Raw genomic sequence first — 18142 nt, 5'->3', positions numbered from 1 at the left:
CAGTATTAACAAAAAGTATTATGTATCAGTTTTTTTATTTGTAAACAAACATCTTTATTTCACTTAATATTTGCTATTATTACCTGAATACTGAATTGGATGAAAATGTCAAATATTATAAATTAAAAAAAAAAGTCATGAATAGGCAAACTTTCAAAACTAATTGTACAGTTTACCTGCTTTCTTGCTTGTAATGATCCCAGTCACGATGATCTTTACCATTACTAAAAGAAGAATAGGGTCTTTTCCTAGAGTCACTCTTTTTGTAAGAATCTCCCTGATGCCGGTCTTTATGATGATCATGATACTGAGATAAGTGTCTATCAGATGAATAACTGTCCCTGCTACTATCATCGTGATTTGTATTCTCTTTTAATCTTTCCACATCTGTTAGATAAAGAATACAGCTTTTGTTAATGATGTAAAAAAAAAAAAGAAGAAGAAAAGAAAAGAAATACATGGTATACAAACTTTGCTGCTAGATTATAAGAACTCCTTTCTCAACTCCAGCAAAAAATCAGTTGTCCAACAAAGAGACTTTAGAGATGGTCTATAAAAGTAGTAGAGTAAGGCCTACAAAGGGGTTACTGTATTCTGAAATGTGAAAAAAAAAAACAACTAAAAAATATAAGGCCCACTCTTCTCAGACCATACTTTTGTGAGTCTTGCACCTACAGAATACATTATTCTAAATAATATTTTTAAAAATTACATTCATTTTAACAATTATTCTGTAAGTTCTAGAAACAAAAGGTTGATTTACGAAAGGTTAATTTAACAAGCTAATAAAAAGGATTACTGTTTAAGATAACAGATTTAACTTAAAAATGTGAGTATATATATTACGTAAAGCAAACCTGAAAGAAGAAAATAATTTTTAAATTTACTCTCTAAAACAAGTGGTAGCACTTACCTGGATTTCTAATCACTTGAGCATTCAAGTTGCTGTTCTGGTCATTATTTTGCTAAAATAAATACACATATGTAAGAATCTTTTAAGTGGCTTCAAATACCTTTATAAAATAAGATAAACAAAACAAAACACCCTAAAAAGAAATCATGATGCTGAAAGAAGTCCTCCTATATTAGGATGTATAAATGTATCATTTGCAGACATCTTTTTTTAAAGCATAGACTATCCCACAACTTTCTTAAAAATTTGACTTTGAAAGAATTCTAGATTTAGAGAAAAGCTGCAAAAATAATACCTAGAGTTCCCATATGTCTTTTACTCAGCTTCTCCTAATGTTAATATCTTATATAACACCACAGTATAATCGTAACTGAATAACACTGGTACAGTACTATGAAGGGAACTAGAAACCACATTCAAATTTTACATTTTTCTACTAAGATCTTTTTTCAGCTCCAGGATCCAATCTGGTACTCCATATTACACTGAGTCTTTATGTTTTCTTAATGTCCTCCAATTTAGGACAGCCTTTTAGTTTTTTTCTTGTCTTCAATGACCTTAACACTTTTATAGAGTACTAGACAGCTCTTTTGTAGAACTCTCAATTAAAGTTCGTCTGATATTTTTCTCAGGATCAAAATAAGGTTATGCACTTTTGTCAAGAATTCCATAGAAGTGCTATAACCTTTCTTAGTGCTATATTATACTGAGGGTTCATGATGTTAATCTTGGTCAAATGTTTAAGGTAGGTATTAAACATCTTGGAGGAGATACTCTGAGACTATCCCAATATCTTGTTTTCTTGCCCACTAATTTTAGCTTCTTTCACAAGATCCTATGGGCAAAAAACTTTAATCGTGCTCTAACAGTGATTTTATAATTCCTTCATTCCTTCTACATTTATTAAAGGAATTCTTCTATAAAGAAGAATATCTCTCAGTTTTAATAACAAATTAAAGGAAAAAATATGATGGATGCATTAATTTACCTGAGATTCCTGCCGTTTTTTAATAGCATGTTTATATAATTTATGTAATTTTCTGGCATCAAACTCTGTAAACTTAGATACAAAAATCCACAGGTTTCTAGGAGAAGAATAGGTAAATTAGTCTAGTGGAAAATATTTAAGCTTTTTCATGGAACCCTTAACCTCTAGATATAAACACACACACACACACACACACACACACACACACACACACAGCCTTCTACAGAACAAAGTCTAGGAGATTATTTCTAGTATTTTTAAAAACTTTATATGGCTAAGACTCCAATCTATTTTAAGTAATCTCTACATGCAACATGGCGCTCAAACTCACAACCCTAAGGTCAAGAGTCACATGCTCCACTGACTGAGCCAGCCAGATGTCCTCATATGGTAAAATTCCAAATGAAATTAAACATTAAGGGACGCAGGAGTGGTTCAGTGGTTGAGTGCCTGCCTTCAGGGCATGATCCCAGGTCCTGGGATCAAATTCTGTATCAGGATCCCTGCAGGGAGCCTGCTTCTCCCCTCTGCCTGTGTCTCTGTCTCTCATGAATAAATAAAATCTTTAAAAAAAAAAAACAAAAACAAAAAAAAAGAAATTAAACTTTAAGTTTTACTTTTCTTCCAAATCCCTTCATTTTATAATCTTTTAGAGTGAAAGGAGTAATCTATCCTAATTTGAAACCAAAAAAGATGTAAACTTACAAATCAGGAAGGGACTCCTAAGAAACAAGCTATGTTAGTAGTCTGACTAAAGATAGCATCAGATAATGTGGATTAAGTATTTAAGAAGGGTCCTAAAGAATTTGTTAAAAAAAAGTAACTGTATGGGGGTGCCTGGGTGGCTCAGAAGGTGAGTGCCTGCCTTCCATCTTATGCTCCGGTCATAATCCCAGAGTTCTGGGATTGAGTCCCACATTGGGCTCCCTGCTTAGTAGGTAGTCTGCTTCTCCCCCTGCTTGTGCTCTGTCAAAAAAAAAAAAAAAAAAAAAAAAAGCAACTGCATGGAAGTTATCAACAGAGAAACTTTGATTCTGGTTCTTGAAAATAAAAAGAGAATTTGGCTTTATCCATTTAAGCTACACACACACACACACAAAACTGAAATTTACTGTACCCCTGTTCTATGGTTCTGTGGTTTGGGGGTATAATAATTTCGTTTGAGAATAATTCTGTTTTATAGTATTTACGGAAAGCATTAAAACTCCAGTATATATATTCCAACTATAAATGAAAGATTAAGGCAGATAATATAGTACTTTAGGATTATTTCCTCTCCTTCCTCATAATTTATCTTTTTAAAAAAATATTTCAGAGAGAGAGAGAGAGAGAGAGAGAGAGAATGCACATCTGAGAGCAAGAGAGCAAGCAGGGGAAGGGGCAGAAAGGAAGGGCTTGATCCTAGGACCCTGAGGTCACAATTTGAGCTGAAATCCAGTCAGATGCTTCCCCGACTGAGTCACAAAGGCGCTCCTCCTATCTTATCATTATCATCCAATTGAAAAATATGCAGTGCCTTATATACAGTTTATAAAGGGTTTGCAGATGATTACTAGTAGGCTCAGAGATATTCTCTAACTGTTCAAGGTCACAAAGCCAGGAATTAGCCAAGATGGGGACCAAGCACATCTGATGCCAACTCCAGGAATCATCCCATGGCATTAGGGGCACATGACTTCAGGCTATTATCATGCATGGCTTCAGTGTCATCAGACAGGATAGCTCAGTTTCATCTGTTTTTAAAAGCCTAGTGATCATAATCAACTTCCTGTCTCTATAACAACATGGGTTCTGGTTAAAGGGCACAAGGATAGTACTTTTTTCATTTAGTGTAATCACTCCTTCTGAAATATGTCATTAGTTTTTTGCTTTGATGTGCAGCTGCGCTGCAAAGAGCAAGGAAATCAGCAGACTAATAAATTGATATGACTGGTTTGTGGTTATTTTATAGTATTCCTAAATTGTTTAATAGTTTGGTTTTAACACTTATCTGGATCTGGTAATCATTAAGTGATTTGTACAGGATTATGGCAGTTCAGATTTACAATTTTAAGATCAACTGTGCTGCTGCTGCTTCGAAAATAAAGCAGAAAATAAAATTCATTTTACACTGCCTGAGAATATTAATTTTTACAAGGCTATTTATTCATACCTGAGTATGAACTGCTAAATTTACATGATAATACATTTTTGTGTCTGGTACTACAAATTCTAAAGATATTACTAAGAAGAATTTGGTGAAGTAGATATTTCTAAAAATCAAATGCAATCTGAATTCTAGTGAAACAGTTTTCTTTTTTTTTTTTAAGATTTTATTTTTTGGAGAGAACACAAGCACACACGTGAGCACTGGCAGGTAGAGCGGCAAAGGGAGAGAGGGAGGGACAGGGAGACTCAAACTGAGCTCTAAGCCCAACGCAGGGCTCAATCCCAGAATTCTGGCAACAATGACCTGAGCTGAAGTCAGATGCTTAACCAATTGCACCACCCAGGTACCCTTCCACCGTTTTGTGTTTAAAGGCAGAGGTGACACCAGTGGTTTATCGTGATGTATAATTAAGCAACTGTTCACTAATAAAAAGCTTTAAAGTTAAAGGAAAAAATGAAAACAATCAGAATAAGAAAAATTGAAATGTAAGACACAAAAAGATGGCTACATAATTATAAATTTAACATTTCCTGTAAAGTACATTACTTACTTTCTCCACTGCTTGATTTGTTCAGGATTTGTATACTCTTTTAGACATTCTGTGATATGGTCTCCAATTTTTATTAAACACTGTCTAGTATGCTCCAGTTGTTCTCTTTCTGAAAGGCCTTTTTCAGGCCTATCAAGTTGTTTCAAAGCTGCTTTGACAGGCCTCATTCTTTCCTTACACTTTAAAAGGGAAAATAACATGTGTTAAAAAGAAGACTTCAAGAAAGATCTACTTCCTTCAATGATATCTTATATGAGTAAATATAGCACTGTTTGATGCTAAAATTAGCATTAAAGCTTGCCTCACAGCTCTTAAACATCAGGGTTTTTTTCCCTCATATTTTCTTCAGAAAGTAAGGTTTTCCATTATCATTTAAATTAGATCTTTGTGTATGTAAAAGCTTTGGATTTACTTACCTTCTGTAAAAATAGTTACTTTTTACCCTGTAACACATCATTATGCAGCCTTAAACACAGAATGTTAAGAAATAATATGTCTCAAAACATAATATCCTAGAGATCCATTCTTTTTTTTTTTTTTTAAAGATTTTATTTATTTATTCAGAGAGAGAGAGAGAGAGAGAGAGAGAGAGAGGGAGAAGCAGGCTCCACGCAGGGAGCCCAAAGTGAGACTCGATCCTGGGTCTCCAGGATCACACCCTGGGCTGCAGGCAGCGCCAAACTACTGTGCCACTGGGACTGCCCCTAGAGATCCATTCTAATAAAGAATATAATATAAAAAAAATAAGAATCTCCATAAAATAGGCTGGCAAAGCTATTAAAATCAATATAGCTATAAGTATAAATGTCTACTCTTCTAAATCTTTGGGATCAAAAAAAGCTGCTAATGAAATTTTACTCTTATATTTTGACTGGTCAGAGAATTGGAGATGCTTGATAAGAACCAACCTTTTCCTTGGCCCATGTTATCACTGATATGCTAATAAAAGAATGATATATCAAAAAAATTGTATGATTCAGTTAAAGTTTATAAGTGCAATAAAAGTAATTTTTAACCAAAACTAAAATAAAAATATTACTAAAAAAGCAAACTATACATAAATTTTACTTATATATACAAATGCAAAACAAATTTAAAATGAACAATAATTAAATTCTCAAGCAGCAAAATTGGGATAGTTCCAGGAAAGTTAAAGATGGATCAACTACAGACGATATATTTAGCTGATCCAACGCCATTACATTTTAAAAAGAAATCCTTACACTGCTGCTGTAGAAGGGCCATTCTTATTTAAGGGTCACACTTATTAAATTAAGTGTCTATGTATGTGTGGAATTGTTTGAGTATTTTATTCTATTTTATTTACCTATTTGTCCAAATCACTTAGAAGTTTTCCATCTTTTGTCAGGAATAATTTAAATAATATTAGAATTACATGTTTTTTTAGTTAAAATTGGAACTCAGCCAGGCCTGATGTCTTTTTTTTAAAAAAAGCAAACCCTTTTCCTTTCTAACTTTTATTTTATTTTATTTTTTAGAGATTTTGTTTATTTATTCATGAAAGACAGACAGAGAGAGAGAGAGAGGCAGAGACACAGGCAGAGGGAGGAGCAGGCTCCATGCAGGGAGCCCAGTGTGGAACTTGATTCCAGGATCACACCCTGGGCTGAAGGCAGGCGCTAAACCGCTGAGCCACCCAGGCATCCCCCCTTTCTAATTATTAGCATTACTCCTACCTGTTCTCTACATTTCCTGTTTCTTGTTCAATTTTGGTAGTTTATATTCTGATAGAAAAGGATTCATTCAGCATACGTAATTTGAGTGCATACCATGTTCTAAGCATTGTCCCAGACCCAGGAAATAAAGCAGTAAATAAAAGAGAACTTTTCTTTGTGGAACCTACACTCTAGTAGGAGAAAGCAGGCAATAAATAAACAGGATGCAGTGTGTTGGATGGTGACAACTGTGATAAAGAAAAATTAAAAAAAAGTAGAGAACTTTCTACCTCATATAAGATTTCAGAGAAGAGTAATGTTTGAGCATACACCTAAAGATAATGAAGGAGTAAGCTATTTTGAATAGAGGAAAGAACAAGCACCTATGTTCTAAAACTTGTATGTTCAAAGGAATAGTATAAATGCCAGTGTGGCTGGAGTCTACTAAATGAGGGAAATACAAAGCAAAAGATGATAAGAGTTAATAAATGAGATGTAGTTTCTTTTATCCTATTATTATGAAACTTTCATCCTGAGTGAGGGAAAGCCACTCAAAAGTCTGAAGCAAAAAAATAAGAGGAGGTGAGTTTCTTCTCTCTGTAACAGTCATTATTACTCTGGTTGCCATGTGGAGTATGCACTGAGGAATGAAAGGGGTATAAGTACAAGAGTGGGAGCCATGAGAAACAGCTATGAAGCTACTGAAATAATCGAGGGCAGAGATGGCTGTAGCTTGATGCAGTATGGTAGAGCCAATACGATTTACTCATTGACTGATAGCAATAAAGAAAAAAAAGAGGAATTCATGACTAATATCTATGCTAAGCCAAGGCTAAAGTTGGGAATTGGAACAACGATAAATATTTATAAAGCACTTATTAGATATCAGAAGCTATGTGCTGTGTAAAGACACCTCGTTTGATTCTGATGGTAGACCTTTGCAACACTATTTTATTGAAGAAACTAAAGCTTAGAGTGAAATGACATCTGTCAAACCCAGGTCTGACCTCAAATGCTGTACTCTTTTCCTTGACTGTTAAATTTTGAATGACATTTAGGAGACAAATCAGTAAGACACAAAGAAAATCAAGAGGTGTCAAATTAGGCAAAAGATGTAAAGGAAAATGACCAAGAAAAGGCCTCTGAATTAATAATCAGAGCTATCTCCAAGTAAAATTTATATAGCAATAAAATCCTAATCATGCAAGCTCAGAAAGTCTGGCTCCAGAGTCCATGTTTAAAATTATAGGAGATTTTTAGGATCAATCATGAAGGTTAATGGAGAAGAAATTCATGCATTGGGCACAACAGGAAATTTTCCATTTCAGCTGTTATATGAACAAGTTAGAAGGCTAAGGAGGAAATTGGGCAAAAAAAGGTGGCAAGAGGTACAAAGGTACAATTTCACCTAACTCAGTAATGAACAGGGAGAGTAAGGGAAGCACTTCAAAAGACTTCAGTTTTCATTTCAGAAAAGCAAAATCTCACCACCACCTCTCTATTCCCACCCAATAGAGAGTGTTAAAAAAAAAATCAACAGAAAATGGATAGAAATGCTAGATTAAGAACTTGGTCAAAAACAGAAGGTTAACCTTAAAAAGATGGGAAGGAACCCCAGCGTGTAAACATGAAGAGATAAAAATGAAAAGTCCAGAGAAAGGTTCAAATAAGTAAGATGGAAGACAGGAACAAAAGTAACTTAATTCTGACTGTCTCCAATATTCTTAGGGATTGAAGGGATATAAAAAGCCAAAAATTAGGAGGGGAAAAAAAAAAACTGTCATAGGAACTATTAAACTCAAAGAACATGAAAAATATTTGAAGCTGTATTAGGGCATGCCATGGAATTAACAGGAACAAATAAATGGGTTCATTGATCAACATTCTCTAGTTAGGGTACAAAGTAGAAGAAATGGGACAAGAAGGTAACCTGGGCATTTATAATGGTTTCAGAGGTAAAACAAAAACATGGTTTTCGAAGTGAGAAGTTCCATCTTTCAAGTATAGTATTTATTACTAGCAATAAAACTGACAAGACGACACCCAAACGGCACAAATGATTCAGAGTCTAGAGATCCTAAAGAAGAAATGTTCCCCCCCCCCCTTTTTTTTTTTTTAAAAGATTTTGTTTATTTTTTGAGAGTGAGCTAGCAGGCATACACTCCTGAGCACAGAGGTGGGGGTGGGAGGCACAGAGGGGAAGGGAGATGATCTAAAGCAGACTCCATGCTGAGCCCTGACACAGGGGCTCCATCTAATGACCCTGAGATCATGACCTGAGCCAAATTCAGAGTAAGACGCTTAACTGACTGAGCTCACCCAGGCAGCCCAAAGAGGAAAATTCTTATATGAATGTAGATCTACATTTGTGCACATTGTAACTGCATATGTAAGACCCAGACTGTATGTTGTTCCTTTAGGTGCTACCAATAATAATGTATCTCTTATTCAAGGATAATATGTACCTGTCTTGTATCATAAGGCTTTTTCTTTAACACTGTTACTCCTTCCTGATTTTGCTCTATATCTGGATTTTTTTAGTCCTTTATCAATCTGCTGGCATGTCTATATTCAATAACAACATCCACTACAACCACTATCAATTTTTTGAGCAAAGAACTACCTGAAAACTTCTCATGTATCAACCATCTGATCATATTTAATTTCCTAACAGCAGCACTCTGGCTCTAGAGGCAGTACATTCAATTACTATGCATAATTATTTCCCCACACTGCAACCTCACTATAAAGGTTTCCTCAAAATGTGTATCAAAATTAATTTCACAGGTGAAACTATTCTGGGCTCCTGACTGTATCCAGTAAATAATTCATTTGGGAAAAGGCCAAGATAGATACTCCCTGACTTTGATGAACAAAAAAACATGACAGCGTGTAAAACCAGTGTTTTTAGACCTGTGTTACTCAAAGTGGTCTATGAACCTGTATTAGTCCAAAAGAGGGAAGAAGTACAGAAATTTTAGAAAACTTTGTATCATTTTGACAGTGCAATTTTTTATCTACTGAATCTAGTAATATAACATTGGAGCTTTACATTTTGCCTTTTTTTTTCTCTCATTTTCACTTTTCTAATGAAAAATTTTTTTTTTTAAAAAAAGAAATGTTTTCATTTGTTTTTATTATACTTTCTAAGAATACTGGTCTATAAAAGATTGGGGGAAAAAAAGAAACTAGTCCTTCACTGTAGATAAGAAGCACTATTACATAGATAAAAGGTTCAGGATCTGAGAAGTTTAAAATTCTAAAGCTGAAGGGAAAAAAGTTTGCTTCAAGGATTCTCTAAATGCCTCTCTTTAAACTCTTTAATTTATTAAAAAGTTCTTCAAAGTTAATTCTAATTTTAAAATGACTTTTAAAATTTAAATCTATTGCCTTTATAAATCTGAACTGTAGTACTACCCAATTCAAATACATTTTTAAAGTGAAAGCTCCAAAAGATAAAATTGCCAATTAAAATAAAATGTTATATGAATTCTTATTAATAACCAGCAAGTCTACTACTTACAATGCTGAATGTCTTCTGATCTAGCTCTTCAGATTCTTCAGATATGGGAACTGGTTCACCACTTGCAGTGATATGAACCGGAGCATCTGACACTGAAGATTTCTTGGATCTTTCCTTGCTCTCAGACTTGGATTCGTTCAACTAAAGAAAAAGAGAAAATAAAAACAAAAATCCAACAAAAACAAAGGCAAAATAACACTTGCAGAAAACAATGTCTCACTTTCTATTATTGTTTGTTCTCATTTCATACTGTTTAATCTTCCTAGGAAACCAAAAATAATTCTACTCCGTACTATTACCCTATAGGTAAAGCATTAAAAAAAAAAAAGAAAAAAAAAGATTCAAACCTATTTTTCTCCTTTTCTAGATATCCACATGTATTCTTAAAGAACTTAGTTATTTAGGCTAATTTGAGCTGATAGGCAATTTATTTTCCTAAAATGTAAATAGGCTGATTGTGTCACTTTCTAAGTTTTACATTATGATTTGCATACCTTTTCTTCCTTTATGTCTTTTTCTTTCTGTATAGCTTCTTTTACTTTGTTTTCTCTTTTCTCTTTAAAATCTTTTTCTTTTATATCTTTCTTATCCTCTTTTTCTTTTATCTCCCTTTTAAGTTCTCTTTTATTCTCTTTTTCTTTTGCTTCCCTCTTTTCTTCTGATTCCTTCTTTATAAAAACATCTGGCTCAGGTCTTTCTTCACTGTCTCTTTCTGTTTTAATTTTTTTATTTGGATGTTTCACAGAAGTGATCTCATCCTGAAAAGTGCAAGTATGGCCAATGTATTACTAACCAAATCTTGACAAAGACTAATTCCTTTTCTTTGCAAGACTATAGATTGCATGTATGTGGATTCAGAAAGAAATAACCCAGAATCCCATTAATAATGATACATGCAATGTTCACCTTCCTATAAAAACTAAAGTAAGCCAACCCCATTTGAAATTCAAAATAAAATTAAAGGAAACAGAATCTCATTTTAAAAAATGGCAAATGTTTGAAAAGGAAGGTCCTTTGCTCTATCCCTCTTAGTGCTATCCTGTTAGAGGAGACTATGTAATGAACTTTATAAAAAAGGAACTTCAGTACCTAAAAGTAGAATTTCAGGTCTTAGTTCAAATTTTAAATGTCACGTATACTAAAACATGCTATGTCTCTTTCTAATATAAAAGTCTGTTTTTTCTAAAACACGTTCTTACCTTATCATCATCTTCATCGGACTTCTCTGAAGGCAGGGGTGAAGAATCACTCTTCATTTCTTCTTTCACTTTTATAGACTTCATTGCTTTATTCTTCTTAGCTCTTGCTTTTCTCCTCTTTGACCCTCCCTAAAAATAATTATTTTTATTCTAAACAACTCCACAGATTAAGTAAAAAACAATTTCTTAAAATACTAAATCTAAAAAGTTAAAAGAACACATATTCCTACCCAATCCTTAGTCTAATGGTAATGAGCTACACCAATCTTAGGAAGTCAACAAGAGTGACATAACTTAATAATATGAAATCAAATGCATAGTATTATGAATAATAGATATTAACTATAATTAATAATTCCTTTAAAAATTAGAGAAAAATGGAAGTTGAAAGAAGTTTTTTCAGCTTCCTAAATTAGTATTATCTTCAACTAAATTTGATCCCACCAGAGATAGCATCAGAGACATTTTTATTAAAAAAAGAAAAATATTTTTATTGGTACATAGGTATTTATGGACATTGTGGTTATAATGCAAATGGTGAAGGCTATTAGTGTCTAATCACCTCTCCTTCAGTGTATTTTTCCTACTTTTTTGTACCCGCCTCATAAATAAGCTCAGTGATCTTTAATGCTGTTTTTCCAAGACCACCAAATAAAATAATAATAGAGGCTTGAGCTCTTAAAAGTACACCACTCTAAGCAAACTGCCCCTAGTACCTATCCAAACACTAGGGGAAAAAAAAACAAAAAACAGGATCCTATTTCTGAAAGATAAGACTTGCCAGTTTTAACAGGAATGCAGAGATAACTTAAAGCAAAGTATCAGCATTTGCAATTAAAGCTACCAAATTACAGAAAAATATACTTATAAGGTCATATTAGCCTCAGATATCTAGGGCTATCAGTAAACCAAATTAATCTTACTAAAAAGTAAATTGCTCTTAAGCATCTAAATCTTAACTTACTGCACCAGAAAGTCTCTGAGCTTCTTTTTTTGCAAGATCTCTACTAAGTAATTTGATGAGGTAGTCTGCACGTGTCTGCAACTGCTTTGCTTGTGGTTTTTTATCAGGATCATCTGGAAGAATCTGAAAAGAAATTATTTTTTTCTAGTTGTCTTTAATAAATAATACGAGAAACCTATTGTCTAAAAAAAATGCTTACTCATTTAAAGAAATAATGTAAAATTTACTGGCAAGTTACAATCGTTAAAATTTGTAGGAATAAACAACTAAGAATGCAAAATACATTTTTCTTATACCTATAACCACAGCAAAGATTTCGTTTCCCTGGGATGAGTTCTAAATAAATACACGAAAAAAAATCCCTCCAATCAGGTAATAATACAAAGTATGAGGTTAAAAATTTCTTTCAAATATACGTGTATTGCTCCCGTGTTATTAAACATCATAATATTCTTAGATTTCTTTCCTCTCTCATTTAACAGTATATCTAACCACAAAGTATACAAAAATTCCTCAAAAACAATCTATCAGCTATTTAGGTGACCCAAAGCATGCACCATGAAGAAATTTTTACAGTGGAAATTTCAACTACTCAAGTTTGGCTTCATACGTAGCAAATGACATAGTACCAATATCAAAAGGTTCCTCTCCTCTGTGAAGTAGTAAAATATAAAAAGATAACTTAAATGATAATAAGGCAATGTTTCCAGTGTTTTCTAGTCTAAGCAAAGAAATGATTTTAGCTACTGTGGTAGTATCAGAAGACTAAAACCCGTAAACATTGTTTGATAGTAACAAAAAAAAAAAATCAAAATATTTTTTGCTCTTGAGTAATATGACAGAATGAGAATTTTACTTTAAACCTAGTACTAGGAAGAAAAATACACCTATACCTTAATAGTAAAGATATAATTTCAGAAGTAAAGCAAAATCTCAAAGATCATTTAAATTAACTCTCTCATGAAAACCAGGGGACCGTGGTCATACAGCTAGAGCCTTGGTTTCCTATCGAGTTTGTTTGTTTCTTTCTTTTTTTTTTTTTTAAGATTTTATTTATTTATTCATGAGAGAAACAGAGAGAGAGGCAGAGACACAGGCAGAGGGAGAAGCAGGCTCCCTGTGGGGAGCCTGATGCAGGGACTCATCCCAGGACCCCGTGATCACATCCTGGGCCAAAGGCAGATGCTCAGTCGCTAAGCCACCACCCATGCATCCCAATCAAGTTTATTTCTAACATAATTTAGAAGCAAAAATCTAATTCAGTATCAGTAGTCAACAGAAACAAGAAATATATAGGTACCTTGTGTGTTAAACTGAGGTCAGGATCCATTTTAATCATTTCCCAGCTTCCATATCCATATTCGTAGATACCAATTAACAAATTGGAATCATCTTCTTTGCCCCAGTCTATATCAAAATGAGCTGCCTTTGTGTGGCATGGGATAGTATACCTGTATCAAAGTTAATAACCACTGAGAAGTTTAGAACTGCCATATTAAAAATTAATTTTGAAGAACATATGTGAATTATTGAAACTTCAAAAATACTATGTTTTATTTTCTTTTTAAAAACATTTCATTCAAACTAGTCAATGACATAATACATTTTATACCATATATACATATCCGACTTATTGAATAACAACAAGTTTTTACAACGGATAAATTAAGCAACTCACTGCTTTCTTTCTTCTGGATCTGAAGGAATGGATTTGTGCAATGGTATTAATTCTTCTTCATGGGAGATGACGAGCTTGGCATTCACTTGTACTCCAGATATTCGGAACGTTGGACCCTTTACTTTTCCAAGTCGACCACCTTAATTATTTTCAAGATAAAAAAAAAGTGTGAAATATGCAATTCTATAAAATACGAAGCAAGATAGATTATTACTTATATTAATATGCATTACTTATTTAGCTGTATTAGTAAGTATTACTTGTTTGTATTACTGAGGGGTGGCGCTTGCTGGGAAACCTTATACTTCACTAGAAGATTTTTTAGTACGTACTAGAGTGATTATAATATAGCAGACGTGGATTCACAGAAAGCATCTCTTAGAAAGCATTTCAAAAAAAAAAAAAAAGAAAGCATTTCCATAAACGTTTTATCAACTGCACAAGATACATCAATCTATTAATAATGTCACCTTCTAAATAAGTATCCTAGTATATCTTTTTCAGGATTATTAAATCTTATCTAAATATTTTCATTTAGGTAGGTAAATTACGAAATAAGCTTAACGAAGTATCTATGCCCAAAGCCAGTATCACATGTGTACACTACATTTTCCCAGCCATCTATACTAAAAATACAGTAATTTCTAATGTTATCAACCAGCTACAATATACCAGACAGACTCCCTTGCTTTCTATAATACAACTCTGTTACCCATTTCTTATTACCCCAAAACAGTCCTGCTTTATTTTTTAAAGCATCTTTTAAGAGCGACGAATAGGTAACTGAGATGTAATACCTACATAACTCGTTAAAAGTTATTTGAAACTTCCATTTACCTCTCTTTAAATCACTCTCACTTTAATTTTTATTACCTGTTCGCTCTGTTCCTGAAGAATTATCCTTTAAAGCTTTAATGCAACCATTATGCACCAATTCTCCTAGTCGTCTGAGGTCTGTTTCTGACTTATCAACTAATTCAGCATCCCGAGCAATTGCATCTAATCTGTTAATGAAGTGATATAATTTTGAGTTAAACATTTAAGACAGAATAAGTTTTACTCTACCTCAAGCTCTACAAGTCACTCTACATGCCGTACAAATTCTAGTTCACATAAATGGCACAAGACATATAAAAAGAAATTTTTAAAATGTTAAAATATTTGCCAGGAAAACAATTCATTTATATAAGCAAGAAAAATAAAGTAAACCAATTCATTTTATAGAACAAATGGTATGCTTCAAACTTGAAGATTATGTAATAATTCTATAAAAGCTTTTCAAAACCAATTAAATCTTAAATTCAAAAATGATTAAGCATTGTAATACAGATGACCCTTGAGCAACACAAGCATGAACTGGACAGGTCCAGTTACATGTGGATGTTCTTCGATAAATATAGTAATTCTAAATATTCAAAATAAAACAAAATTACTTTAAGAGGGAGTTTTGGAGAGAAAAAAATAGAATTAAGCCAATTTGAGTCTTTGACACTGTATATTCAGACAGTGGGTATGCCATAACAAAGGACAAAGAATATTCAAATCAGCAATTATTGAAATTAATCATTAACTTAAAAACAAATTTTTCTGATAATTTCTTTTTTAATAGTTTATATAAAAAGGAACTATAATTAGGATAACGTAAGAAAACTTCCGTAGTAAGGGAAAACATAACTGGTCTTTAAGTCAAAAGACTGTATTAGCAGGATGCCTGGGTGGCTCAGAGAGTATCTGCCTTTTACTCAGGGCATGATCCCAGGGTTCTGGGAACGAGTCCTGCATCAGGCTCTCCAGGGAGGAGCCTGCTTCTTCCTCTTCCTATGTCTCTGCCTCTCTCTCTGCATCTCTCATGAATGAATAAGTAAATAAAATCTTAAAAAAAAAAAGACTAAGTTAGCAACTGACCTTCTCTAAAGGATAAATCTGCTATTTTATGTTTGTGATGAAAAAGATCAGATAAAAGCACAATTATAAAAATGCTGAATATTTTACAGACATGTGTATTTCACAGGAAACTTCATTTGTAGGTAAAATTTTAGAGCCTAGAAAGAATTATGAATATGAAATCCTTTAAAAAAGTCTATTTGAAATCTGCTTTCTACAGACTAACTTTGTGAATGATTTTCAAGGCAAATTTAGCAAAGTAGCTAAACTGAATAGTGGTATATATAAATAAAGCTGACAGCATGAAACACACATTCTATAATTCTATGCAATTATAGACAAATGTATTTACCTTTCCAGAGGGCCACCAAATTTCTTGTAACTCTTGATAAACCTAATAGAAAATAATTGTTTGGTTTAAATGTGGGCTTCACTATCTATTAAAAAATAGATTTATAAACATACAGAAATAAGAAAACAGTTGTTAGTGCAAAAGTTAAATGAATAAACTATGCTAAAAGCAAAAATGTTAAAACGTTAAGATATACTAAGTAAAACAAGACATATTTTAACACCCAGGATGATGTTTAGAAACCAATATAAATAAAACAATAGAAGCTAAATTTTATTTTAGAAATTACTTTATTATTTTCACAAGACAAGTTCAAGGCTACCACAGGAAGTGTATCCAGAATTATCAATCAATCATACTACACCTCCTCAACATTCCAAGTATTGATAAAAGTTTACTGAATAATAGCTTTAATTCAGATGTATGGTATTATACCAACAGTGGAAAATAAAAATTTTACTTAAGAACAAAGCTACCCAAATGGTTGATGGATGAGGGGAAATATCCAGGAAAAGTAGAAGTTGAAATGTTCTTCAACTAAAGACAGAAAGTCCAGCAAATCAGGTGGCCATAAAAGTACCCTTAATAAAATCTAACAATGTATTTAGTTTTCTGGTAGAAAGAATGAGGAAGAACTTTATCGGTCAGGTCTATGATTTAAAAGAAAAGAGTTACAATGGCTTGAAAGAAACAACAGACTCTCAAAATACAACAGTGAGCAAACCTTTTTACAAATTTCATAAGCAAAAATATTACATAAACAAAAGTAGGCTGTTATCCCATTCCCCTTATTATAAATGTGTATAAAGAAACAAACATACTTTGAAAGAAAAGTAGAATTTATACTTCATAACTATCTTACCTCAATTACTATTTGGACATATCAGAAATGCTTTTAACATTGTTCTTTCAAAAAGCAAATCTCAGTGTTAAAAAACTAGAAAAATATGGAACTAAAGTATTCCCACATAAAAACAGTAATATCGGGACTCATAAATGCAGTGAGAAATTTTAATAAATAAATCTAACATACTAAAATATTTATTATTCAGAAGGGCCACTATTCTGAACCTCATTAATAAAACCAAAAAATTTTAGCAGTCTAATAGACTAACAATAAATAAATAACATGCAGAGATTAGATACCAAACTCTTATTTTTCATAGCTATCATGAACACCCCAAAATAGAACCATACAATCCCTACACAATTATCATATATTTGCCTCCTCTAAAACTTTCATCTTAATCTTTGAAAATTATGGGATTTGTGTATTTTAGTTTCACCTCCTAACAAAAGCAAGTTGAAGTAAAATAGTCTGATGTCATCTTACCGCCGAATTTCTGCATCACTAAATCCTTTGATATTCTCTCGAGGAATAGTCCGTGGTCTTCCACGTTTCTTTGGCCTTTTCCTTTCTGAGATTGAGTCACTATCAGATCCAGAATATCTCCTACTTCTACTGCGCCTCCCTTCACTTCCATTAAAACTAATCTGGAATTGGAAAACAAAAATGCATCTAACCTTAGACTTACAGAAGGCTTCTACTGTAAGAGCAAAGAAAACATTACAAAAGACTGAGAGAACTAACAAATTCAAATGTCTGGATATCAAAAAATATTCTATAAATAAAATTTAAAAGCAATTAAAAATAAAATTAAAAACAGAGAAAAACATGGCAGGTTAATGACAAAGAGTTATTAATGGTCCTAACATCTTTAAAAACAATCTTAAAAGTCAGAAGGAAAATACAAAATTGCCTTTCTTTTTTTAAAGATTTATTGAGAGAGGGAGAGAGAGAGAGAGAGAGAGAGAGAGAGAGAGAGAGAGAGAGAAAATGCATGTGAGATGAAGAGAGGGAGAAAGAAAAATCTCCAATAGATTCACCACTGAACAAGGAGTCCGATGCTCGATCTCACAACCCCTGCCATCATGACCTGAGCAAAAACCAAGAGTTGAACACCTAACCAAGTGAGCCCACCAGGTGCCCCCAAAATTGTCCTTTTGTAACAATATGAGAAAAATTAACAAGCAATTAATCAAATAGAATAAACAAAGAATTAACCTCAATGGTAAATGTCTTTTAAATGAAAATTAAAGTAACAATATTTATTTATAACACCCATTACTTAACAGAAACATCAAAACACTTTCTGTAAGTCTCTGGAATTTTTCCAAACTCATGATGCATTTTCTGAACCCCTAATATGCTGAGACCTAACTGAAAGTCAAAGATAGTATTCAGTTCTTACTCATTCTAACCTCC

At 32.9% G+C, this 18142-nt stretch overlaps 1 protein-coding gene across 2 annotated transcripts in view; it reads right to left on the bottom strand.

Annotated features, from left to right (window-relative positions):
• The window catches only part of CHD1 (chromodomain helicase DNA binding protein 1), a 73918-nt gene that overhangs the window by 3606 nt on the left and 52170 nt on the right, over positions 1 to 18142 (bottom strand). The window contains exons 24-36 of one of the 2 annotated variants that reach the window (XM_038532249.1): positions 17210 to 17370; positions 15877 to 15918; positions 14514 to 14644; positions 13641 to 13779; positions 13263 to 13413; positions 11963 to 12085; positions 10999 to 11127; positions 10294 to 10557; positions 9800 to 9940; positions 4601 to 4779; positions 1902 to 1998; positions 914 to 965; positions 177 to 387 (exon numbers count right to left, since the gene is read on the bottom strand). In XM_038532249.1, coding sequence (XP_038388177.1) covers positions 177 to 387; positions 914 to 965; positions 1902 to 1998; positions 4601 to 4779; positions 9800 to 9940; positions 10294 to 10557; positions 10999 to 11127; positions 11963 to 12085; positions 13263 to 13413; positions 13641 to 13779; positions 14514 to 14644; positions 15877 to 15918; positions 17210 to 17370 — 1820 coding nt within the window. The remainder of the gene's footprint in view (positions 1 to 176; positions 388 to 913; positions 966 to 1901; positions 1999 to 4600; positions 4780 to 9799; positions 9941 to 10293; positions 10558 to 10998; positions 11128 to 11962; positions 12086 to 13262; positions 13414 to 13640; positions 13780 to 14513; positions 14645 to 15876; positions 15919 to 17209; positions 17371 to 18142) is intronic. The other variant, XM_038532250.1, reaches the window with a different exon arrangement.

The sequence above is a fragment of the Canis lupus genome, chromosome 3 (genome assembly GCF_011100685.1).
Source record: "Canis lupus familiaris isolate Mischka breed German Shepherd chromosome 3, alternate assembly UU_Cfam_GSD_1.0, whole genome shotgun sequence".
Lineage (NCBI taxonomy): Eukaryota > Metazoa > Chordata > Mammalia > Carnivora > Canidae > Canis > Canis lupus.
This window is presented reverse-complemented; position numbering and strand designations above follow the sequence as displayed.